We start from the raw sequence: 26,520 nt of genomic DNA on the forward strand, positions 1-26,520 counted from the left end.
CTTGCCAGGCACGCTGAGGAGAGGCTTGCGGAGCCCCAATGTGGTTTCAAGAAAGGGCGGTCCTGCACAGATACCATATTTTCTGTCCGTCTGCTACAGCAGAGGTGTAGGGAATTCCAACAAGACCTACATCTCTGCTTTATTGACCTGGTCAAGGCCTATGATACCATCAGTAGGCCTGGGCTCTGGGTCGTTCTTCGTGCTTTTGGAGTACCTGACCCTCTGCTCACGATCATTAAGGACCTTCATGATGGTGAGCGGGCCCGGGTAAAACTACGTGGCCGGGAGTCAGAGCCATTCCCTGTACACCTTGGGGTGCGACAGGGATGTCCTCTGGCTCCCACATTATTTAACATCTATTTTGACCACGTAGTTCGTGAAGCCTTCAATAGCTGTACCGGGGGAATCTCCATATGGTACAGATATAATGGGAGGCTAATCGATGCCCGGGTGCGGTCAAGAGATGGCTCCCTATTGCTCAACCACGTTATGTATGCTGATGATTTGGTAAAAGCTGCTCAGTCAGAGGAGGAGTTGGAGACGCTGCTGCTGAGACTGGAGCGTGCCACTAAGAGGTGGGGCCTTACCATCAGCCCCACCAAAACTAAGCACCTGCCTGGGTATTTTGTACCATCGGACACTCCACCCCCACAACTCCCAATCGGTGATGGGGCAGTTGTGGAGAGAGTGGAGAGTTTCCCATACCTGGGCAGTGTGCTTATGACTGGCTCCAGTTTAACAGCAGAGGTCTCACTCCGAATCAGTCGAGCGGCAATATCTTTTCATCGGTTGCGTAACGCTGTGTGGAAGCTACCTGGTCTGTCACTCCGCACTAAGCTTCAGGTCTTCTCGGCCACGGTCATTCCCTCCGTTCTCTATGCTTGCGAAACGTGGACCCCCCTAATGGAAAATCTTCGCCGGTTAGAAACATTTAGGCTGGCCTGCCTACGATCCATCCTGGGTTTAACCAGACTGGATTGTGTGAGGAGCTCACAAATCCTTGAAAGATCTGGGCAGGGTCCCATCGGTGAGCTCCTCCGGCAGGCAAGGCTGCGATGGCTGGGTCATGTAGCCCGCATGCCCAGCCACTGCATGCCGAAACAGCTTTTGTTTGGCCGGATTGAGGGGGCTAAGCGGGCGCGGCACGGGCTAGAGAAGAGATGGAGTGATGTGGTACAGTAGGACGTGGAGCTGAGTGGACTTGCCGATGACTGGTACCAGCGGTGTCAAGATCGGCCTCTGTGGAGGAGGCTCGTGAAGGATGCTACTGGGCAGTTGGAGGCAGTCGCCCTCCAACAACAACGGAGGGCGGAGGAGCGACGCTCACAACAACGAGCGGAGCGCCGGGCGGCTAAAGCACAGCAGGTTGGCACAGTAGGGGGCACAGGTGGTGCATCAGCCAGTCATCTCAGTCAGTCGACCCGTGGCACCTGGGTCTGCCCAGTGTCCTCCTGCCGGCGGGCGTTGGACACTTCACGTGGCTTCACGGTGCACATAGCTTGGCACAAGCGTCGTGGTGACGTCACCGCAGCTTAGTGGCGAACGGCGGTTGTTGTTGTGTCTGTACGTGTGTGTCTGTGTGTGTGTCTGTACGTGTGTGTGTCTGTACGTGTGTGTGTGTGTCTGTGTGGTCATGTGCGCTCACGGTGGGGAGCGGTGGCGCAGCGGGTTAGCGCCACGCTGCGCTACGAACCCGGCCACCCGAGGTCCATTCCCGCTCACGGCCAACACCACCAGTGACGATCTGAACCGGTCCTGGGCCTCCCCTAGGTCGACTCGGCCTCATATAAGTACCTGGTGCGGTGAGTAAAGATCGCCAGGCCGTGGTGCTGGCCCACGCACCCCCTTGGTGCCGGCCTTTCTAGGTGCTACTCGCTAACAGCACTTGCCCCCAAAGAGTCTGTTACAGGTCACACGGGACGGATCTTTTGTCTTTTTTTGTGTGCTCGCTAACAGCACTTGCCCCCAAACAGTCTGTAGAGGCTAAACAGGGGGTGCGGGATCTTTGTCTTTGTACCGTAACTTAGTGGGGGAGCGCCGCGCTACGAACCCCGACGAGCCGAGTTCGAGGCCCGCTCGCGATCAATGACGGTGGCGAGTGTTCGTGCACCGGTCCTGAGCCTCCCCCGGGTCTACTCGGCCTCAAACGGGTAACCCGGTGCGGCCAGGGCGTGGTTCTGGCCACCCATCGCTTTGCCCCGTAAGCCTTGTTCAGGCTATGGGGGGGGGGGGGGGGGTCTGGAATCTTTGTGTTTTTGTACGTAAGTGGGGTTTTGTTTTAACTACTCCTAACACTGTAGACGTTGAAGTAATTGTCTCGTGCCCTTTCAGGTATTAAGAAGATTTTAATTTGGAAAGCGAAGTCCACTGAAATTCATTCGTGATGATGTTATTAGAGCAAAGAGAGACTTAACATTATAGTTTTTTTTTAAGCTTAAAAGTCTCGAGTGAGACTCACCGAGACCGGGACCCAAGTCTCGAGTGAGACTCACCGAGACTTGGGTCTTGGGGTCAGAGTTTTGAGACCGGGTCTCCGTGTCACGGAGTCTCGAGTGAGACTCACCGAGACTAGGGTCTCAGGATCCAAGTCTCGAGTGAGACTCACCGAGTCTGGGTCTTGCGGTCAGAGTCTTGAGTGAGACTCACCGAGACTTGGGTCTCGGGATCAGAGTCTTGAGTGAGACTCACCGAGACTTGGGTCTCGGGATCAGAGTCTCGAGTGAGACTCACCGAGACTTGGGTCTTGCGGTCAGAGTCTTGAGTGAGACTCACCGAGACTTGGGTCTCGGGATCAGAGTCTTGAGTGAGACTCACCGAGACTTGGGTCTCGGGATCAGAGTCTTGAGTGAGACTCACCGAGACTTGGGTCTCGGGATCAGAGTCTTGAGTGAGACTCACCGAGACTTGGGTCTCGGGATCAGAGGCTCGAGTGAGACTCACCGAGACTTGGGTCTCAGGATCAGAGTCTTGAGTGAGACTCACCGAGACTTGGGTCTTGGGGTCAGAGTCTCGAGTGAGACTGACACTGGGTCTCGGGGTCTTCACAGCCTCGTCGGAGGTGCGGCTGTCGGGGAGTGCTCGTATCAACGCGTCGCAACGTTTTCGCCACCCGCTACACCCCCCCCCCCCCGAAGCCACCGCCCAACGTCATTTCACCTTGCCCCCAACCCACCCCCTCACTCCGCCATCGTCCCCGTGTGTCCACCACCACCATCGTCCTCTGCGTGAATCTAGAGAGGCCTCTCTCCCGTTTCTCGTCGTCGTCGTCATCGTTGTCGCTGTGCTGCAAAATAAAAGACTGTGAGCAACGGGGGGGGGGGCGGGTGGGCCCCCCTCCCCCCCCCCCCCGCGCAGTGCCCCTGAATTTCGCGCGTCGACGCTCGCCTCCTCGCCGCCGCGTTATTTCTCGTCGTCCTCGCCACACCCCCCCGCCCGCCCACCCCATTCGTGAACCGAGCCGACGGAACGTTTGAAGGTCATCCCGTTGCTGTTGTCGCTCGCTCGCTCGCTCATTGCGTCTTCGAAGGTGCGGTTGTCATCGCCCTTGGCCGGTCACGCAGGAGGGTCGTGCGATGAGTTCAAGCGGGGGGACCCTGCTGGACTGGACGCCCTGGACTCGCGGTGTGTCCATCGCGATGCTCGCCGGCGCTAGCGGTCGGCGTTACGAGCCCCCGTTGGGATGCCCGCTCGGGGTGATTATCTAAACCCAGGGGTGGGGAATGTCCGGCCAGCGGGCCTCATACGGCCATTTGGTCTGCTGGCCCTGCCAAGGCAACCGCAGGCGGCGACTCGAAATTCAATAAATCTAGGGGCAAACCTGGAAAGGAAGTTGTGAGTAGCAGCAACATCGTCAATACCGGCTAACATCACCAATACCAGCTAACATCACCAATACCAGCTAACATCAATACCAGCTAACATCGTCAATACCAGCTAACATCGTCAATACCAGCTAACATCACCAATACCAGCTAACATCACCAATACCAGCTAACATCAATACCAGCTAACATCACCAATGCCAGCTAACATCACCAATACCAGCTAACATCGCCAATACCAGCTAACATCGTCAATACCAGCTAACATCAATACCAGCTAATATCATCCATACCAGCTAACATCAATACCAGCTAACATCATGAATACCAGCTAATATCGTCAATACCAGCTAACATCAATACCAGCTAACATCATCAATACCAGCTAACATCACCAATACCAGCTAACATCACCAATACCAGCTAACATCATCAATACCAGCTAACATCAACACCAGCTAACATCAATACCAGCTAACATCAATACCAGCTAACATCAATACCGGCTAACATCAATACCGGCTAACATCGTCAATACCGGCTAACATCACCAACACCAGCTAACATCACCAACACCAGCTAACATCGTCAATACCAGCTAACATCATTAACACCAGCTAACATCATCAACACCAGCTAACATCGTCAACACCAGCTAACATCACCACCACGCCTCGCCAAACAGAAGCAGTTCCCAGCCCATCGCATTCGGGGCGAGTTCATTAAACATTTGACCAAACATAAACGGGCCAATTGCTAAGCTGACGACTTTGTATGGGCCCGCGAATGACGTCACATAAATAACCAAATGGCCCTTGGTCATGCAGGAGGGGGAGCCTGGGTTCGATCCCGACCCTGCTGGATTGACGCCTCCACCCCACGGCCGCCGTCTCTCCAGCGCGGTCCGCACGACGAACCCGAGTTGGGATTCCCGCTCGCGGCCAACAACGGCGGCCGATTATATCCGAGCCGGTCCTGGACCCTCCCCGAAGTCGACTCGGCGCCTTGGGTGGCCGGGAGATGTTGACTACCCCCGCCCGGTCACGCCAGGAGAGTCGTGCGATGGGTTCCCGCGGAACCCTGCTGGACTGACGCCTCCACCCCACGGCCGCCGTCTCTGCATCGCGACGCTCGGTGGTGCAGCGGTTGACGCGACATCGCATGACGAGCTCGGGGCAATTAGCTCCCCCTCCCTGTGGTCGACTCGGCGCTGTGGTGGCCAGGAGATGTTGACTGCCTCGCCTGGTATACAGGAGGTCGTGGGTTCGATCCCGACTCTGACGCCTCCTGCTGCTCTCGATTTGGAGCTTGCGTCTCTCATCATCATCATCACAGTGGCCAGGAGATGTTGACTGCCTCGCCTGGTATACAGGAGGTCGTGGGTTTCGATCCCGACTCTGACGCCTGCTGCTGTAGAGTTGAAGCTTTGCGTCTCTTCCCTCATCAGAGGAATTTGGCCGCTGTAGAATGTTCCGGCATCGTCAAGCCATTTCGTTGAGCTTGCCATCATCTGTGATAGCCAGGGTCGCCTTCTGAAAAAGAGGAACCTGGTACCGATTTACACTTTACAAAAAAAAATGCTTTTTTTTAGTTTGTTATTTGGGATTCCAGGAACTTTGGGGGCGGTCCATTGCTTCAACAATGTCACGCGCAATCACGTGGCGAGTGTTCAGTTCATTTTCAGTTCATGTACGAGGAGGTGTAGCCCTGTGAGCCTCATTCGGCTCTTGAATCGGGTGCAACCGCAACAAACACAAAAACATGAACAAGAAAACATCTTAAAGTGACTGCGCGCGACAGAAAAATCCGGGAAAAAAACGGCACAAGTCTTGCAGAAAAAGCACCGCACTCCAACGCTGTGTGCAACAATCCCCGTGGGATGCAAGTCAAACAATGACAACCGTAAGACATTTTTGGTTTAAAGCTTTCGTGACCACAGTGATTCATGTTCTTGGTTCTTTCGGCAAAGTCACCACGTAGAAGGGAAACAATAAAATAAAAATATAAAGAACCAAGAATATGAACCATAAGGCAATTTAGATTAAAGTTATCAGGCTAACTTCTGTACTACAACAAGCAAACAAACGTGGACAAACCAAAACGTTTTCGAAATCACCAAAATGAAGCTGTAAAAACAATGTGACGGTGATCATAGGAACTGTGATTCAAATTTAACAATAAACGATATACACATGAACACGTACTACCAAACTTTGCAGCCATAGCTGGCTGCATGAGTCACTCCATAACAGCAGGAGTATCAGTCGGAGTATCAAAATGTTCAATACACCTTTAAAGATCAACACACTATCATTCAAAACCCAAGATTATACTATTGCAGCGGTCAAACCCGAGCGATGCGTTTGATTTCAGGACACTCTGAACAGCAGTGGCAGCTCGGGGTGTACAGCTCCTCTAGAGCAGTTTTGAGTTAACATCTTACGCAGGCGGTGATCCAAGTTGCAGTTTATTGGCGATAGCGTTCCAGACCCTGGGGACATCAACAGCAAAGGACCCTTCCAGTATTTTGTACGGCAATAATGAATGTGAAACTGGTAAAACAGGTCCCTGCAGGGTGGGCTGGTAGGAACATTGGAATTTTGCGCAATTTTACGACATTGTTACGTAAAATTGTGCAAATTGAGAGCGTCTTCCCACCTTTTTGCCCTCAAAATCGTTGAGGGTTCTTCGGACAAATTAACCTCTGTAGAGGAATGGAATGGTGAAATCCTTATTGACTGAAATCTGCTCATTTTGGAGCAATGTATCATAAAATCGTTAAGGGCTGGGCCGAAAAATGACAATTTCATTTTAAAATGAGGAATTGTTTCCCGGTATACGGTAGTATGGGGCTTTTGAAAGGGGACGGACGGACACATTAATCTATTGCAGGCTGGTACACTCAGTTTTCAACTTCGTTCCTACCAGTATAAGCGAAGACCTTAGGTCGCATTGGTTCTTGGAAACGGATGAGGAGGATCCAGCACAGGTGGAGCCTGCTGATCTGTGTTGTAAGTACTTCGTGGTTTATTGGCGATAGCGTTCCAGACCCTGGAGGCATCAACAGCAAAGGACCCCTCCAGTATTTCGTACGGCAATAATGAATGTGAAGCCGGTAAATGAGCCAAGACCTTGGGTCGCATTGGTGCTTGGAAACGGATGAGGAGGATTCAGCACAGGTGGAGCCTGCTGATCTGTGCTGTAAGTACTTCGTGTGCTTCGCGGGGTGCCGCAGCCGCCGCTCGAATAGAGCAGCGCTTGCCCACCAAACAAGTGGGGGCTACCCGGGGCAGCTTTGTCTTCTTCGTACACGCGACGTGGTGACGTCATACCAGGCCACCCAGCCAGGGTGTGACGTCGTCTTCGGTGAAGTCACGTAGAATGGGAATAAAATCATAAAATAATAATTTTATTCTGTTACTATTTAATTTTATTCCGTTATTTTTTATCATTTTATAAAAAATAACAGAATGATTTTATTATTTATTTATGATTTTATTTAAAATAATAACAGAATAATTTTGTTATTTTTTTATGATTTTATACCCATTCTACGTGACTCGAACCGAAAGAACCCAGAAGATGAATCCCTGCAGTCAACGAAAGCTTTAAATCGGCATTTAGGGTGACGTCGCTTTCGCACGTTTGGGGGTGACATTGACGTCACGCCGCAGCTTCTCACAGCAGGAAGTGACGTCGCCGCGTTTTCTCAGCAGGGGCGACGTCACCGCGCGGGGGGGGGGGCGGTGACGTCGGCGCCGTGACGTCACCGCGTTTTTCTCCCAGCAGGGGTCGACGTCACCCGCACGTCGGCGCCGTGACGTCATACGCGTCTTCTCTCCGCGAGGGGTGACGTCACCACGCAACCGGGCCTTGTCTGTTGCTGTAGACGCCTGCGTGCTGCCTCCCAACATTACCACGGCTGCCCTTGTTACTGCTGCTGCCCTTGCTGCTGCCGCTGCTGCTCTTGTTACTGCTGCTGCCCTGGTTACTTACCCTGCTGCTGCCCTACCTACTGCTGCTACTTCCCTTCCTGCTACTGCCGCTGCCCTTGCTGCTGCCCTCCCTGCTGCTGCTGCAGCAGCCGACAGCCGAAGCCCTGGGGTCCCGAGTTCGATGACGTGAGACCTCCACCCCCTCCACCCATGCACTGAGATTCGCAACACGTGCCGTCTTGTAACCACGTGTTCACACGTCCCCTCATCTTGTAACCACGTGTTCACACGCCCCCTTCAGCTTGTAACCACGTGTTCACACGCCCCCCTCATCTTGTAACCACGTGTTCACACGCTCCATCTTATAACCACGTGTTCACACGCTCCATCTTGTAACCACGTGTTCACACGCCCCCTCATCTTGTAACCACGTTCACACGCCCCCTTCAGCTTGTAACCACGTGTTCACACGCCCCCTCATCTTGTAACCACGTGTTCACACGCCCCCTCTTGTAACCACGTGTTCACACGCCCCCTCTTGTAACCACGTGTTCACACGACCCCTTCATCTTGTAACCACGTGTTCACACGCCCCCTCTTGTAACCACCTGTTCACACGCCCCCTTCATCTTGTAACCACGTGTTCACACGCTCCATCTTGTAACCACGTGTTCACACGCCCACTCATCTTGTAACCACGTGTTCACACGCCCCCTCTTGTAACCACGTGTTCACACGACCCCTTCATCTTGTAACCACGTGTTCACACGCCCCCTCTTGTAACCACGTGTTCACACGCCCCCTTCATCTTGTAACCACGTGTTCACACGCTCCATCTTGTAACCACGTGTTCACACGCCCACTCATCTTGTAACCACGTGTTCACACGCCCCCTCTTGTAACCACGTGTTCACACGCCCCCTCTTGTAACCACGTGTTCACACGACCCCTTCATCTTGTAACCACGTGTTCACACGCCCCCTCTTGTAACCACGTGTTCACACGCCCCCTTCATCTTGTAACCACGTGTTCACACGCTCCATCTTGTAACCACGTGTTCACACGATCCATCTTGTAACCACGTGTTCACACGCCCCCTTCATCTTGTAACCACGTGTTCACACGCTCCATCTTGTAACCACGTGTTCACACGCCTCCTTCAACTTGTAACCACGTGTTCACACGCTCCATCTTGTAACCACGTGTTCACACGCCCCCTCCATCTTGTAACCACGTGTTCACACGCTCCATCTTGTAACCACGTGTTCACACGCCCCCTTCATCTTGTAACCACGTGTTCACACGCTCCATCTTGTAACCACGTGTTCACACGCCCCCTCATCTTGTAACCACGTGTTCACACGCTCCATCTTGTAACCACGTGTTCATACGCTCCATCTTGTAACCACGTGTTCACACGCTCCATCTTGTAACCACGTGTTCACACGGTCCATCTTGTAACCACGTGTTCACACGCTCCATCTTGTAACCACGTGTTCACACGCCCCCTTCAACTTGTAACCACGTGTTCACACGCTCCCTCCATCTTGTAACCACGTGTTCACACGCTCCCTCCATCTTGTAACCACATGTTCACACGCCCCCTTCATCTTGTAACCACGTGTTCACACGCCCCATCTTGTAACCACGTGTTCACACGCCCCCTCTTGTAACCACGTGTTCACACGCCCCCTCCATCTTGTAACCACGTTCACACGCTCCATCTTGTAACCACGTGTTCACACGCCCCCTCATCTTGTAACCACGTGTTCACACGCTCCATCTTGTAACCACGTGTTCATACGCCCCCTCCATCTTGTAACCACGTGTTCACACGCTCCATCTTGTCACCACGTGTTCACACGCCCCCTTCATCTTGTAACCACGTGTTCACACGCCCCCTTCATCTTGTAACCACGTGTTCACACGCTCCATCTTGTAACCACGTGTTCACACGCCCCCTTTATTTATTTTTTTAGACACGCGACGGCACAGCGCTTTCTTGGACCCACGCAGCAAATACAGCCCCCCCATTATTTAACCACCTGAAGACGACCGTTTGTGTTATGGTCGAAACGTCGTGAGAATTTTTATTGTTTTATATATTTTATTATTTTGTTGTTTCCCTTCAACGTGACTTTACTGAAAGAACTAAGAATATACATCCGGAGTTCCATCAAATCCTTTATTTAGCCACGTACAACCTTCACCGAGATGCGGACCGAGTGAGAAGTTGCGTCAAGTGGGGGGGGGGGGGTGGGATTGTGAAACTCGAGGAGTGAGGAGCCGTACCCCCCCCCCCCCCCCCAGCTAGAAGGCAGCAGAGCGCATGGACTAATCCCCATCCGTCCCATCTCACTCCATTCTACCCGTGGGTGGGTGTCAAGGAGCTGTACCCCCCCCCCCCCCCCACCGGCTCAACCAGCTAGAAGGAGGCACAGCGGCAGAGCGCGTGGTCTAATCCCCATCCGTCCCACGCTCCCCCCTACCCACCGGCGGTCGTCATGGAGCAGCAGCCGCCGCCGCCGGCGCCGCCGCCGCGGGTTAAATCCCACCGCTGCCCGCAGTGCCCATACAGCACGGACCACCGCAGCCACCTGGACATCCACGCGCGCTCGCACACGGGCGAGCGGCCGTACGCCTGCGGCGACTGCGGCCGCGCCTTCACCGTCTCGTCGAGCCTCAAGGCCCACCGGCGGACGCACACGGGCGAGCGGCCGCACGCCTGCGCCGACTGCGGCCGCGCCTTCACGCAGCTGGGCGCCCTGAGGCGGCACGCGCGCACCCACACGGGCGAGCGGGCGTACGTGTGCACCGTGTGCGAGAGGGCCTTCGCCCAGCAAGAGCACCTGCTCAACCACCAGCGGACGCACACGGAGGAGCGGCCGCACGCGTGCGCCCAGTGCGGCCGGGCGTTCGCCGAGCACGGCAACCTGCGGCGTCACGTGCGGGCGCACTCCGGCGAGAGGCCCCACGAGTGCCCCGCCTGCGGCAAGACGTTCACGGTGACGAGCCGCTCGCTCGCTCAACCGCCTGCCCATCCACTCACCCATTCAGCTAAGCAACTGCCAACTCACTCAACCGGCCATCGACCCGCTCGCCCGCCCGCCCGCCCACCCGCCGGCTCGCCCGCCTACCCATCCACTCAGTCACCTTCCCGCCCACCCACCCACTCAGCCGCCGACTTGCTCAATCACCCACCAACTCACTCACCCGGCCAGCCATCCACCCACTTACCCAATCACCCACCAACTTACCCAATCACCCACCAACTCACCCAGATATCCACCCACTCAGTCACCCACCCACTCAGTCACCCACCCAGCCACCAGTCACTCACCCACCAACTCACCCAGCGAGCCACCTTCCCACCCACCCGCTCGCTCGCCCACCCACCCATTTACCCAATCACCGACCCACCAACTCACTCACCCAGACAGCCACCCACCCGCTCGCCCACCCGCTCGCTCGCTCACCCACCCACCCGATCAGTCACCCGCCCACCCACTCACCCACCCAGTCAATCGCCCACCCACTTACCCACCCGCCCACTCCCCCCACAACACAGGCGCCGAGACTCGCTCACAGCACTCGTCCCAAGCGGTGCGTTAGCCCTACACGGCGTGGCGGGGTCCCTTTCTCTTTGTCCAGGTGCTCGGCAGCCTCCAGCGGCACCAGCTGACCAGGCACGCGGTGACGGGCGACAAGCCGGCGGCGGTGACGGCGGCGACGGCGCCACCGTGCGGGGTCGGCGCCCGGGAGGAGGCCGCGGGGGGCCCTCCTCCGCGGGCGCCAAGGGCGGCCCCCCGCGACGGCCCGTGGGGGTGCGGCAAGGAGCTCGCACCGCGGGGGGCGGTGGGCCTGCGGGGGGGGCCTCCGGCAAGCGGCCCGGACGGCGACTGAGCCGGCGTGCCGGCCCCTCCGGCGTTTCTTTTCATTTCATGTACGAGGAGGTGTAGCCCTGTGAGCCTCATGCGGCTCTTGACTCGGGTGCAACCGCAACAAAACAAAAACATGAACAAGGAAACATCTTAAAGTGACTACGCGCAAACAGCGAAATCCAGGAAAAAAACGGCATAAGTCTTGCAGAAAAGGCACCGCACTTCAACGCTGTGTGCAAAATTCCCAGTGGGGTGCGAGTCAAACAATAACAACCATAAGCCAATTTAGATTAAAGTTATCAGCCTATCTCTGTCCTACAACAAGCAAACAAACGTGGCCAAACCAAAACGTTTTCAAATCACCAAAACGAAGCTATAAAAACAATGTGACGGTGATCATAGGAACTGTGATTCAAATTTAACAATAAACGACATACACATGAACACGTACTACCGAACTTTGCAGCCATAGCTTGCAGCATGAGTCGATCCATAACAGCAGGAGTATCAGTCGGAGTATCAACATTTTCAATACACCTTTAAAGATCAGCACGCTATCATTCAAAACTCAAGATCATACTTTTGCAGCGGTCAAACCGGAGCGATGCGTTTGATTTCAGGACACTCTGAACAGCAGTGGCAGCTCGGGGTGTACAGCTCCTCTAGAGCAGTTTTGAGTGAACATCTCACAGGCGGTGATCCAGGTACCCTTGCTGATCTGTGTTGTAAGTACTTCGTGGTTGATTGGCGATGGCGTTCCAGACTCTGGGGGCATCAACAGCAAAGGACCCCTTCCTCCAGTATTTTGTATGGCAATAATGAATGTGAAGCTGGTAAATGAGCGAAGATCTTAAGTCGCATTGGTTCTTGGAAACGGGTGAGGAGGATCCAGCACAGGTGGAGCCTGCTGATCTGTGTCGTAAGTACTTCGTGGTTTATTGGCGATAGCGTTCCAGACCCTGGGCCGGGGCACGAGCCGACGTGCCCGGCGCCCCGCGGCGTCTTCGTCCGCCCGCTTGCACACCTCCCGATAAGCGCGGTTGGCTACGTTCGGCGCCGGCGATGGTAACCGTCGCCACGGCCGTTGAGGTTTCGGCGAACAGTCTGCGGTGGGGGGGGGGGGACGGTGAATTGGCGGCACGCCGAGTCTGCCGAAGCGCCCCCCCCCAACCCCCACTATTCCCGTGGGCGTCGAGGAGGAGCGCCGTACCTCCCCGTCTGTCTGTTACATCTGTGGGATCGAGCGTCTCCCACCCCTCGCCTCTCGCGTGCGTGGGAGGATTTGGAGCTGCCTCACTGCTCGTCTGTGGTTCCTCCTCCTGGCACCTCTTGAGTCGTCCTCTCTCACTCTTGAGTCGTCCTCTCCCACTCCGAGTCGATCTCTCACTCTGAATCGTCCTCTCTCTGAGTCGTCCTCTCCCAATCCGAGTCGATCTCTCACTCTCTGAGTCGTCCTCTCTCTCTGAGTCATCCTCTCCCACTCTGAGTCATCCTCTCCCACTCTTAGTCGTCCTCTCTCACTCTCTGAGTCGTTCTCTCTCACTCTGAATCGTCCTCTCTCTGAGTCGTACTCTCCCACTGAGTCGTCCTCTCACTCTTGAGTCGTCCTCTCCCACTCCGAGTCGATCTCTCACTCTCTGAGTCGTCCTCTCTCTCTGAGTCATCCTCTCCCACTCTGAGTCATCCTCTCCCACTCTTAGTCGTCCTCTCTCACTCTCTGAGTCGTTCTCTCTCACTCTGAATCGTCCTCTCTCTGAGTCGTACTCTCCCACTGAGTCGTCCTCTCACTCTTGAGTCGTCCTCTCCCACTCCGAGTCGATCTCTCTCACTCTCTGAGTCGTCCTCTCTCTGAGTCGTCCTCTCTCTCTGAGTCATCCTCTCTCACTCTCTGAGTCGTTCTCTCTCACTCTGAATCGTCCTCTCTCTGAGTCGTACTCTCCCACTGAGTCGTCCTCTCTCTCTGAGTCGTCCTCTCACTCTTGTCGTCCTCTCCCACTCTCTGAGTCGTCCCTCTTACTCTGAGTCGTCCCTCTTACTCTCTGAGTCGTCCCTCTTACTCTGAGTCGTCCCTCTTACTCTGAGTCGTCCCTCTTACTCTCTGAGTCGTCCCTCTTACTCTGAGTCGTCCTCTCACTCTCTGAGTCCTCTCTCTTTGAGTCGATCTCTCTCTCACTGAGTCGATATCTCTCTCTCTGAGTCGTCCTCTCACTCTCCGAGTCCTCTCTCTCTGAGTCGTCCTCTCTCTCACTCCGAGTCATCCTCTCTCACTCTCTAAGTCGCCCTCCCTCTCCCTCCGTCTGCGACAGCGACGAGCGGACACGATGCTGGCTGGCGCGTCGACTCGCCGACGAGTGACCGTCTGCGATGGGCGGACGACTGCGTCGGTTTGCCCCGTGTAGCACCCCCCCCCCCTTCGTGATTAAAAGGAGAGCTGTCAAAAACAATTTCTGACCGCCGCCGTTATAGCGACGACGTCCGTCGTTTTCCCGATTCAGCCCCCCATGGAACCTCCCGTTTTATTTTATCTTTTTAAAAAAAGGGGGCCACCCCCCCCCCCGGTGGCAGCCGTCGCCGTGTGGCACGAGGAGGAGTCGGGGAGCGGGGGGGTCGGGGTCGGGGTCTGATCCCTGCGTGATCCGCACGTGGCGTACGTTGAACTCCTGTCCTCGCCGATCGGAGGGTCTCGCCCGGGGGTGGGTGGACGAGGGGGGGGGGGGGCGCGGCACACTCCCTCGTGGCGGCTGTCCCCCTGGGTGGTTGCACGAGGGGAGCCGTCCGCCCTCGTAAAGGGGGTCGCCCGCACCGGAGACTCGCCGAGGCGTTCCTGAGTAGAACGGCGCGTGGCGACGCGGTTTTCCAGCGGTCTCCGACAAACCGGAGGGGCCGTTCTTTCTTTCTTGAGCCGTGCGGCAAGACAATTTCTGGGTACGCGTGCGCGGAATGACAGCGGGGTCCGCTCTGGGCATGCCTACCCTCGGTCTCTCCGCCCCGTCGTCTCGCTGCGCAGTGTGTCCCCTCCCGAGCCACGTTATTTCTCACGGCGGGGGGGGTGGGGTAGTCGGGGAAATTGTTTTCCGCTTGACGCCGAACGTTCTGGGCACGCGTTGAGCGACTCGCGGCGGGGGTGGGGGAATCGCTGCCGGACGAAAAACTCGGAACGCCTCGCAGGCTGGGCGCGGTTTGGAGGTCCGTGCGGGGGTGGCAAAAATTTCCGAGCGCTTCGCCGCGTGAAGGGTCCGGCTGGAACCTTGACCCGGGCCAGCCGTGGGCAGCTTCGCATTTGGGCCAGGGCAATGAACCGGACGGGAGAGACAGACGGACGGTGGGACTTTACTGGCGGCGAAGAAAACCGCAGCGCAGACGTACGTACAGCAGCAGCAGCAACAACAACAACAACGACCACCACCTCCGTCGTCGGTTCGAACCTCCTAGTAAATGGCGCTGCTTCCTGTGTGGCCAATCCCACTCTGAACCCCCCCCCTCCAGCCCCGCCCCCCCCCCTTTTCGCCGACACCGCCCGCTGTGAAAACAGACTCCAGAAGGCTTAACGTAGCAGGCTTTCGCGAGCAATATCCCACAATACAGGTTTTTTTTTGGGTGAGATCGCGTAAATATATAAATGTCGTTAAACCCGCCACCACCCGACAACACAGCCAGTCGGTAAGGGGTTTGTCACGTAAACAGAACGTGCCAATTTGTTACTAGTACAGCACCCACCGGTGTGTTGGAGAGCAAAGCCACAACGACATTTACAATCCGAGTACGACCGAGACTCCAGATCTCGCTCCTCTCCCTCTCTTCCCATCGTCGCCCTCTCATCACCCCTGAAATCTTGGCTCGGTCATTCCTCCTCCGCCGCCGCTGCTGCTGCTGCTTATCTTGAGCCGATGACTTCCTCCTCCGTCCGCCTTGGGGAGGGGGGGGGGGGGGCCTTCGTTCACGGGCATCCCCCTCGCGCCTTTCTCATTTCCGATTCGTTCGACCCTCGACTTTCACTCCCCACGCGTCATCCCTGAACGTCTTGAGCCGTTGTCTTTCTCCACCATCCGCCTTCGGGATGGGGGGAGGGGAGCCCTCCGTCCTCAGGCCTCTCTCTACTCCTTTCTGATTCGTTCGACCCTCAACTCCCCCCCTCTGTCTCTCTCAACAACCTTCCCCCGGCATGGCCACGGGGGTAAAATCATCTAGCGGCGACGGCGTACGGCCACTCGACCAACCGCTTTCGTTCCATTGCGGGTAACCTCCCCGGGCACGCACTGGAAGGACTAGCACATGACGACGCGAACGCGGCAATCGCGGGTTTATATATCGTTAACAAGGACAAAGATCCACCCCCCCCCCCCCCCCGCCGTGTCGCCTGTAACAGACTGTTGGGGGCAAGTGCTGTTAGCGAGCAGCGCCTACGAAGGCCGGCAATGTGGCGCACGAGGTGGGTGGGTGGCCAGCACCACGCCCGGTGACGATTTTACACACCGCACCGGCTACTCTTTTCGAGGATGAGTCGACCTAGGAGGGGCGTCCTGTGACCGGTTTCGGATAACCGTCACTTTGCGTTTGGCCATGAGCGGGAATCCAACCCGGGGTCGGCCCGCCTTCTGCCGCTCCTCACAACATTAACATTGCCGTATCGTTAGCGCGCGCGCCATGGCTACTATGTGCAACGGCCTGCCGCAAATCCACGGCTGGTCCATCCACCACCACCCCCCTCCCCCACAACCGAACCCCCTACAGTTGCACGCGAGACGAACACACGGAGAGAGGCCGGGTCGGTTAGCCCTGTGGCACCAGAGCACGGAGCGGTGGCGCCCAAGGTGAAGCGACACACGTCTCTCGTTGTCGTAGTGTCGACGTACCTACACACGTGCGACGCGCGTCACTTAGCCCCGCCCATTAACCACGGTATCCAAGGTCAAGAATACTACTCGGCGATGACCCCCAAACGTCTACCGTGCAACCGCAGTAACCGGAGGTGCGGGGGAAGGCCAACTAGCTAAACTAAACTGTTCTAAAGAAGTGGGTTATCAATGTAGTACAGTGGTGTAGTGTATAGTGGTGTATAGTAGCGTTTAGTAGTTTGTATGTACAATTTATATTGCACCGTAGGTAGCCAACTGCGCTAATCAGAGGTGCAACAAACTAACACAACAACAACAACAAGCAGCAGTTTTAAAGAAGTGAGTTTTGTCAATCTAGATCAGGGGTGGGGATCGTCCGGCCCGCGGGCCGTGTGAGGCTTCGCGAAATCATTTGGTCTGCTGGCCCTGCCAAGGCAACCGCAGGCGGGACTCGAAATTCAATAAATCTAGGAGAGCAAACCTGGAAAAGCAGTGGCAAGTAGGAACAACATCGTCAATACCAGCTAACATCGTCAATACCAGCTAACATCACCAATACCAGCTAACATCACCAATACCAGCTAACATCATCAATACCAGCTAACATCAATACCAGCTAACATCACCAATACCAGCTAACATCAATACCAGCTAACATCACCAATACCAGCTAACATCACCAATACCAGCTAACATCACCAATACCAGCTAACATCAATACCAGCTAACATCGTCAATACCAGCTAACATCACCAATACCAGCTAACATCAATACCAGCTAACATCAATACCAGCTATACCAGCTAACATCGTCAATACCAGCTAACATCGTCAATACCAGCTAACATCGTCAATACCAGCTAACATCAATACCATACTCTTTGGTTCTATTCAGTAAAGTCACGTAGGTAAAAAATAAAACAACAAAAATCACGACGTTTCGGCCACAACACAAGCGGCCTTCATCAGGTGAAGGGATCAGGCTGTCTCGTGGACAGCGCTGGAGTGAAACACAGCCACGCTCAGACCGCGGACCTTTAAGCTGTGTGCGAGGAAACAAGGCGCCTTGACAAAGGAATTAGCATAAAAATTAGCATTTGATTGGCCGACTTTAGAAAAGAGGTGGTGTACGTGCCGGTGGACTTGCCGTTTGGCACAGGGGGGGGGGGTGAGCAGTTTACCTATTGATGGTGTGAAAAGGGAATTTATAAGAGCTGTGAAAGTTTGGGGTATCACTACTTGAAAAATATACTGTACCATTGAAATTAGTTTAATGTTTAGTTCGATTTAAAACATCTTTCCAATAATTGCTTAATTTGAAAGCATCTTCTCAGTTGAAATTGTGTCTGTTTGTAGATCTGAATTGCCTCGTGAACAAATCTTTGATAAAAACCCGTGGGTTTGCAAAGAACCTTGGTATCGAAGAAAATTATATCGTGATCACCCACAGCATTGTAACAGTGATCAGCCACAGCAGAAGAATTCGTTTTTCCGTGTTTCAAATCTGATTTGTGCTCGCGAATTCGGTCAGAGACATGTCGCTTTGTCTCCCCGATATAGTAATCACCACAGGTACAACTCAATTTGTAAACCCCGGGGTACTGTAAGTCAGGAATGATATCCTTCACGGATGGGATCAGATCACTAATTTTGTGTACTGTATTGAACCGGACCTGGATCTTGTGTTTGTTTAGAATTTTGGAAATCTTTTTAGTAACGCCTGCTATATATGGTAGTGTGATGGTTTTGACCAGAGTATCAAGTGGTTGTTTCTGTATGGAGGGAGAAACAGCTTGGCGGATGGTACGGTCAGAGTATCCATTCCTTTTGAGGCCCAGGTGTACATGTTTTAATGCACTGATTCCTATATCGGGGAGACAAAGCGACATGTCTCTGACCGAATTCGCGAGCACAAATCAGATTTAAAACACGGCAAAACGAATTATTCTGCTGTGGCTGATCACTGTTACAACGCTGTGGGTGATCACGATGTAATTTTCTCCGATACCAAGGTTCTTTGCAAACCCACGGATTTTTATCAGAGATTTATTCACGAGGCAATTCAGATCTGCAAACACTGACACAATTTCAACCGAGAAGATGGTTTCAAGTTAAGCAACCATTGGAAAGATTTCGATTTAAAGCTTTCGTGACTGCAAGGATTCATCTTCTTTGGTTCTTTCGGTAAAGTCAGCACAGCGCTGCCTTACCAGACAGTCTCGTCCCTTCACCTGATGAAGGCCGCTTGTGTTGTGGCCGAAACGTTGTGAGAATATTATTGTGTTATTTTATTTTATCAATTTATTATTTAATTCTCATTCTACGTGACTTTACCGAATGAACCAAAGAACATTGGAAAAAATCGAACTAAACATTAAACTAATTTCAATGGTACAGTATATTTTTCAAGTAGTGGTACCCCAAACTTTCGCAGCTCTTATAAATTCCCTTTTCACACCATCAATAGGTAAACTCCCCCCCCCCCGCGCCAAACGGCAAGTCCACCGGCACGTACACCACCTCTTTTCTAAAGTCGGCCAATCAAATGCTAATTTTTATGCTAATTCCTTTGTCAAGGCACCTTGTTTCCTCGCACACAGCTTAAAGGTCGCGGTCTGAGCGTGGCTGTGTTTCACTCCAGCGCTGTCCTCGAGACAGCCTGATCCCTTCACCTGATGAAGGCCGCTTGTGTTGTGGCCGAAACGTCGTGATTTTTGTTTTATTTTTTACCTACGTGACTTTACCGAATAGAACCAAAGAGTATGGATCCTTGCAGTCACGAAAGCTTTAAATCTAGAATCATCAATACCAGCTAACATCATCAATACCAGCTAACATCGTCAATACCAGCTAACATCATCAATACCAGCTAACATCACCAATACCAGCTAACATCACCAATACCAGCTAACATCATCAATACCAGCTAACATCATCAATACCAGCTAACATCATCAATATCAGCTAACATCACCAATACCAGCTAACATCATCAATACCAGCTAACATCACCAATACCAGCTAACATCGTCAATACCAGCTAACATCGTCAATACCAGCTAACATCGTCAATACCACCTAACATCATCAACACCAGCTAACATCATCAATACCAGCTAACATCGTCAATACCAGCTAACATCACCAACACCAGCTAACATCACCAATACCAGCTAACATCAACACCAGCTAACATCACCAATACCAGCTAACATCACCAATACCAGCTAACATCATCAATACTAGCTAACATCACCAATACCAGCTAACATCATCAACACCAGCTAACATCACCAATACCAGCTAACATCACCAATACCATCTAACATCACCAATACCAGCTAAGATCACCAATACCAGCTAACATCACCAATACCAGCTAACATCGTCAATACCAACTAACATCATCAATACCAGCTAACATCACCAATACCAGCTAACATCACCAATACCAGCTAACATCACCAATACCAGCTAACATCACTAATACCAGCTAACATCATCAATACCAGCTAACATCATCAATACCTGCTAACATCGTCAATACCAGCTAACATCGTCAATACCAGCTAACATCGTCAATACCAGCTAACATCGTCAATACCAGCTAACATCATCAATACCAGCTAACATCACCACCACGCCTCGCCAAACAGAAGCAGTTTAGCCCATCATTAAATGTTCGCCCAAACATAAACGGGCTAATTTCTAAGCTGATGACTTTGTATGGGCCCGCGAATGACGTCACATAAATAAGCAAATGGCCCTTGGCAGAAATAAAAGTTCCCCACCCCTGGTCGTCTAGATGACGGCTTAAAAAAAAGACTTCAGGCCCGTCGGCTTCCTAGTATCCGGAAGGAAGGGCGTTCCAGACGGCCGCGGAAGCGAACCTGACGGCGGCGGTGCCGCGCGACCGGCGAGATCAGCGGCGAAGTACCACGGTCCAATTCTCGGCAGGCGCTTTGCGTGCGCAATGAGCGCGGTGGCCTTAACGACGACGCATCCGTCTGTCCGTCCGTTCGGCAAACCCTGAAGCCGACCGACGCGGTCAGAAAACGCGGGGGGGGGGGGGGGGGGGGGCCTCTTAACTCGCGCGTGCGCGGGATGACTTTGGAACGCACCCGCAGACCCGCACGGCGGACAGGGAGCGCCGAGCCATCGTCCGTTGAAAACAAGTTCACTTTGGACGAACTGGTGGCGTCAAATGTGTGTCAAGCCCACTTTTACACTGGCGGCGTCCGAGCCGTTTCGGGCGCGGGGCCAGCGTGGTACCGGGTTTGTTTGTTTTTTTCCACTGGCGACATCCAAACCGAGCCAGCGCAGGGCCAGCACGGGGCCGGCACGGTTGAGGGGTTTGTTTTTTTCCACTGGCGACATCCGAACCGAGCCAGCGCAGGGCCAGCACGGGGCCGGCACGGTTGAGGGGTTTATTTTTTTTACCCCGCTGGTTTATTTGCCGACCCGAGCCAGAACCAAACCGTGATAACGTCGCTGCTGCCATCATCTGATTCGTGGGGGGGGGGAGGGTGGAGAACGACGTAATCGCCAGCGACGCCGGCACGGTTCCGCGGGCTACTCCGCCACGCCGCTCGGCGCGGCTCTCTCTCTCTCTCTCCCTACGCTTGGGGGAAAAGTTCCAACGCCCTCGCCTCCCGAGCCTGGCTCGGCACTGCCCCCCGGAGCACCAGGCGGCCGAGATGCAAGTACGTGGGGACTTCTTTCGCACCGTACGTAGCCGCACCGGCCGCGCCAACGGTGGGGGGGACGGGGAATCTGTTTTTCTCCACGTGCCGAGCCGGGTGTGCGAGGGCGATCCCTCGATTCCGCGCCCTCGCAAGCGCCCCCCCCCCCCCCCCCCCCCCCGCCACCTCCGGTCGGTTGCCGCTCATCCTACGACGACGTCATCCGAGTCTTCTTCGGCGGCCGCGGCGTCTTCGGCGTCTTCGGCGTCTTCGGCGTCGTCTTCGCCGCCGCATTCGCGCTGCGGCGTCGTCGTCGTCGTTGTCGTCTTCGGCGGCGCCCGCGGCGCCCGCGGCGCGTGCGTGTTGTTGTGCCGGCTCAGCGTCCCCGTGTGGGCGAACGCCCGGCCGCACACGGCGCAGCGGTACGGCTTCTCGCCCGTGTGCGTCCGCTGGTGCGTGCGCAGCATGCCCGCCTCGCGGAACTCCTTCCAGCACACGGTGCACTTGTAGGGCTTCTCGCCCGTGTGGATGCGCTCGTGGCTACGCAGGTTGCCGAGCACGCGGAACGCCTTGGCGCACACGGCGCAGCGGTGGGGCTTCTCGCCCGTGTGCGTCCGCCGGTGGTTGACGAGGACGCCCGGCTTGTCGGCCGTGTAGGGGCACTCGTCGCACCGGTACACGGCCGACTTGCCGTGCTGCTTCATGTGGTCCTCCAGCGCCGGCAGGCTCACCAGCACCCAGTTGCACACCGGGCACAGGATCTTGGCGGAGCCCTCGGCGATCATTTTGTCTCCTTGCGGCGGGCGGTTTTTTGTTTTGTTTTGTCGCGGGCGGGGGGCGGGGGGTAGGAGGGGTGGGGGTGGCGGAAAGATAAACATCATCGTCAGCCACACCACGCACTAAGACAAAGATCATCACCACCCACACCACCCACACCACCCACTAAGATCATCGTCAGCCACACCACCCGCTAAGATCATCGTCAGCCACACCACCCGCTAAGATCATCATCAGCCACACCACCCACTAAGATCATCGTCAGCTACACCATCCGCTAAGATCATCGTCAGCCACACCACCCACTAAGATCATCGTCAGCCACACCACCCACTAAGATCATCGTCAGCCACACCACCCACTAAGACAAAGATCATCACCACCCACACCATCCAAACCACCCACTAAGATCATTACCACCCACACCACCCACTAAGACAAAGATCATCACCACCCACACCACTCACACCACCCACTAAGACAAAGATCATCACCACCCACACTACCCACTAAGATCATTACTACCCACACCACCCACTAAGACAAAGATCATCACCACCCACACCACTCACACCACCCACTAAGACGAAGATCATCACCACCCACACCACCCACACCACCCACTAAGATCATCACCACCCACACCACCCACTAAGACAAGTGGTGATGATCGCTGCTGCTGAGTGGTTCTAGCCTAGGGGCACCCCCAGTGGCAGCTGCCCCTGTGCACGAGACTACTGCCAGTTGTGGGCGATCCCTGATGCTGCTGCTGTGATCCCAATGGAGTAATCAGGCGTGTAGTTTTTTGTTGTTGAATTTGGCAAAACATTTTTTTTCGTGACGGAATCTGTAACGCTCGCTGCGAGTGAAGCAGACGTCACGTAGCATTAACCGCCCGCTCGCTCACCTGCTCACTCACCCACCCACTCACTCACCCATTAGTTCAACCACTCACCCATCCACTCGCTCACTCACCCATTCACTCACCCATTAGTTTCAACCACTCACCCATTCACTCACTCACCCACCCACTTACCCATTCACTCACCTGCTCTCTCACCCACCCACTCAACCACTCACCCATTCACTCACCCATTAGTTCACCTGCTCACCCATTCACTCACCCACCCACTCACCCATTCACTCACCTGCTCTCTCACCCACCCACTCAACCACTCACCCATTCACTCACCCATTAGTTCACCTGCTCACCCATTCACTCACCCACCCACTCACCCATTCACTCACCTGCTCACTCACCCACCCACTCAACCACTCACCCATTCACTCACCCATTAGTTCACCTGCTCACCCACCCACTCACTCACCCATTCACTCACCCATTAGTTTCAACCACTCACCCATTCACTCACCCACCCACTCACCATTCACTCACCTGCTCACTCACCCACCCACTCAACCACTCACCCATTCACTCACTCATTAGTTCACCTGCTCACCCACCCACTCAACCACTCACCCATTCACTCACCCCATTAGTTCAACCACTCACCCATTCACTCACCTACTCACCCACCCACTCAACCACTCACTCACCCATTAGTTCAACCACTCACCCATCCACTCACCCATTCACTCACCCATTAGTTCAACCACTCACCCATTCACTCACCCATTAGTTCAACCACACACCCATTTACTCACCGAACTCACCCACCCACTCAACCACTCACCCATTCACTCACCCATCAGTTCACCTGCTCACCCACCCACTCAACCACTCACCCATTCACTCACCCATTAGTTCAACCACTCACCCATTCACTCACCTAATCACCCACCCACTCAACCACTCACCCATCCACTCACCCACCCATTAGTTCAACCACTCAACCATTCACTCACCCACCCACTTACCCATTCACTCATCTGCTCACTCACCTACCCACTCAACCACTCACCCATTCACTCACCCATTAGTTCACCTGCTCACCCACCCACTCAACCACTCACCCATTCACTCACCCATTAGTTCAACCACTCACCCATTCACTCACCTACTCACCCACCCACTCAACCACTCACTCGCCCATTAGTTCAACCACTCACCCATTCACTCACCCATTAGTTCAACCACTCACCCATTCACTCACCCATTAGTTCAACCACACACCCATTCACTCACCGAACTCACCCACCCACTCAACCACTCACCCATTCACTCACCCATTAGTTCACCTTCTCACCCACCCACTCAACCACTCACCCATTCACTCACCCATTAGTTCAACCACTCACCCATTCACTCACCTAATCACCCACCCACTCAACCACTCACCCATCCACTCACCCATCCACTCACCCATCCATTAGTTCAACCACTCACCCATTCACTCAACCACCCACTCACCCATTCACTCATCTGCTCACTCACCCACCCACTCAACCACTCACCCATTCACTCACCCATTAGTTCACCTGCTCACCCACCCACTCAACCACTCACCCATTCACTCACCCATTAGTGCAACCACTCACCCATTCACTCACCTACTCACCGACCCACTCAACCATTCACTCATTCATTCACCCATCCATTCAATCACTCACTCATCCATTCACTCAGTCACTCACCCATTCATTCAATCACTCACCCATTCACTAATGCATTCACCCACCCATTCAATCACTCATTCACTCACTCAGTCACTCACTCACCCACCCATTCACTCACCCACTCATTCATTCACCCATTCACTCACCTACTCACTCACCCATTCAGTCATTAATTCACCCATCCATTCAATCACTCACTCATTCACGCATCCATTCACTCAGTCACTTACCCATTCATTCAGTCGCTCACCCATTCACTCAGTCACTCACCCATTCACTAATTCATTCACCCACCCATTCAATCACTCATTCACTCACTCAGTCACTCACCCACCCATTCACTCACCCACTCATTGATTCACCCATTCACTCACCTACTCACTCATATTAACTCAGTCACTCACTCATTCATTCACCCATTCAATCACTCAGTTACTCATTCACTCACTCAGTCACTCACCCACCCATTCACTCAGTCACTCACCCATTCACTCACTCATTCACTCACTCAGTCACTCACTCAGTCACTCATTCACTCACTCATTCACTCACCCATTCATTCACCCATTCAATCACTCAGTCACTCACCAATTCATTAATTCACTCATACACTCACCCATTCACTAATTCATTCCCTAATTCATTCACTCAGTCACTCACTAATTCACTCACCCATTCACTAAATTATTCACTCATTCACTCACTTAGTCACTCACTAATTCACTCACCCATTCAATCACTCAGTCACTCACTCAGTCACTCACCCATTCACTCACCCATTCACTAATTCACTCACCCAATCACTCAAGTCACTCACTAATTCACTCATTCAGTCACTCACTAATTCACTCATTCACTCAGTCACTCACCGATTCACTCAGTCACTCATTCACTCAAGTCACTCACCCATTCACTCAGTCACTCATTCACTCACCCATTTACTACCGCTGGGATTCCTCCCTCACCTCATCCTGCCTCCTCTCCGCGTCTCACCCCACCACCTCCTCTCTCTCCCCTCACCTCTTCCTCCTCTGCTCTCATCTCCTCCTCCTCCACCTCCTCGCTGCGTCTCGCTGTCGCCGCGTGCTCCTCTTCTCTCCCTCATCTCACCACCTCCTCACCGCCTCCCCACCACCACCTCCTCTTCTCTTCTCACCACCTCCTCACCACCTCCTCTTCTCTCCTCACCACCTCCTCTTCTCTTCTCTCCTCACCACCTCCTCTTCTCTTCTCTCCTCACCACTTCCTCACCACCTCCTCTTCTCTCCCCACCACCTCTCCACCTCCTCTTCTCTTCTCTCCTCACCACCACCTCACCACCTCCTCACCACCTCCTCTTCTCTCCTCACCACCTCTCCACCTCCTCTTCTCTTCTCTCCTCACCACCTCACCACCTCCTCACCGCCTCCTCTTCTCTCCTCACCGCCTCCTCTTCTCTCCTCACCACCTCCTCACCACCTCCTCTTCTCTCCTCACCACCTCCTCACCACCACCTCTTCTCTCCTCACCACCTCCTCATCACCACCACCTCTTCTCTTCTCTCCTCACCACCTCCTCACCACCACCTCCTCTTCTCTCTTCACCTCCTCACCACCTCCTCTTCTCTTCTCTCCTCTCCTCACCACCTCCTCTTCGCTCCGCTTCTCGCGGTGACATCACGCAGGAGGTGACGTCATGTCGAACGACGCGAGGAAATTACGTCACCCGCCACCGTTCGCGCGACGTCGCGTCGCTCGCTGCGTGACGTCACGTCGCTCGCCGACTTCCTCGCTCGCGGTGTGACGTCACCGGCTGTGCTCAACCCCCTCCCCTCCCTCCCCCCTAGGTGGACTGCCTCTGTTGTTGTGGAGTGACTCAAGCAATCGGCTATTGCTACAGGATTTGGTGTTGCCATGTTATTTATGTAGTTTATTGTTAAAAGTTTCGGTCACGGTCACCTGTGATCACTGTTACGTTGCAATTATGGCTTTATTTTTTTGGTGATTTCGAAAACGTTTTTTTGGTTTGGACAC

At 54.2% G+C, this 26,520-nt stretch overlaps 2 protein-coding genes across 4 annotated transcripts; one reads left to right on the forward strand and one right to left on the reverse strand.

Annotated features, from left to right (window-relative positions):
• The first annotated feature begins 10,044 nt into the window (after positions 1–10,044).
• Positions 10,045–14,081, forward strand: LOC116957657 (uncharacterized). Its single transcript, XM_076057323.1, has 2 exons — positions 10,045–10,761; positions 11,408–14,081. Exons 1-2 carry the CDS (start codon positions 10,261–10,263, stop codon positions 11,657–11,659), a joined length of 753 nt encoding a protein of 250 aa, XP_075913438.1. The 5' UTR covers positions 10,045–10,260; the 3' UTR covers positions 11,660–14,081.
• A 6,905-nt stretch (positions 14,082–20,986) lies between these two features.
• Positions 20,987–26,251, reverse strand: LOC116957680 (uncharacterized). 3 transcript variants are annotated; one of them, XM_076057352.1, is made up of 2 exons: positions 25,502–26,251; positions 20,987–21,947 (listed from the first exon to the last, which is right to left on the reverse strand). In XM_076057352.1, the coding sequence occupies exons 1-2, from the start codon at positions 25,611–25,613 to the stop codon at positions 21,358–21,360; spliced, it is 702 nt and encodes a 233-aa protein (XP_075913467.1). In that variant the 5' UTR covers positions 25,614–26,251; the 3' UTR covers positions 20,987–21,357. The 3 variants fall into 3 exon arrangements, with proteins under 3 accessions (XP_075913467.1, XP_032835882.2, XP_032835883.2); XM_032979991.2 differs by having other exon boundaries at positions 25,529–26,250; XM_032979992.2 differs by having other exon boundaries at positions 25,474–25,610.
• Positions 26,252–26,520: the final 269 nt, after the last annotated feature.

The sequence above is a fragment of the Petromyzon marinus genome, chromosome 80 (genome assembly GCF_048934315.1).
Source record: "Petromyzon marinus isolate PM22_M1 ecotype Great Lakes invasive population chromosome 80, UKy_Petmar_22M1.pri1.0, whole genome shotgun sequence".
In the NCBI taxonomy this organism is placed as follows: domain Eukaryota; kingdom Metazoa; phylum Chordata; class Hyperoartia; order Petromyzontiformes; family Petromyzontidae; genus Petromyzon; species Petromyzon marinus.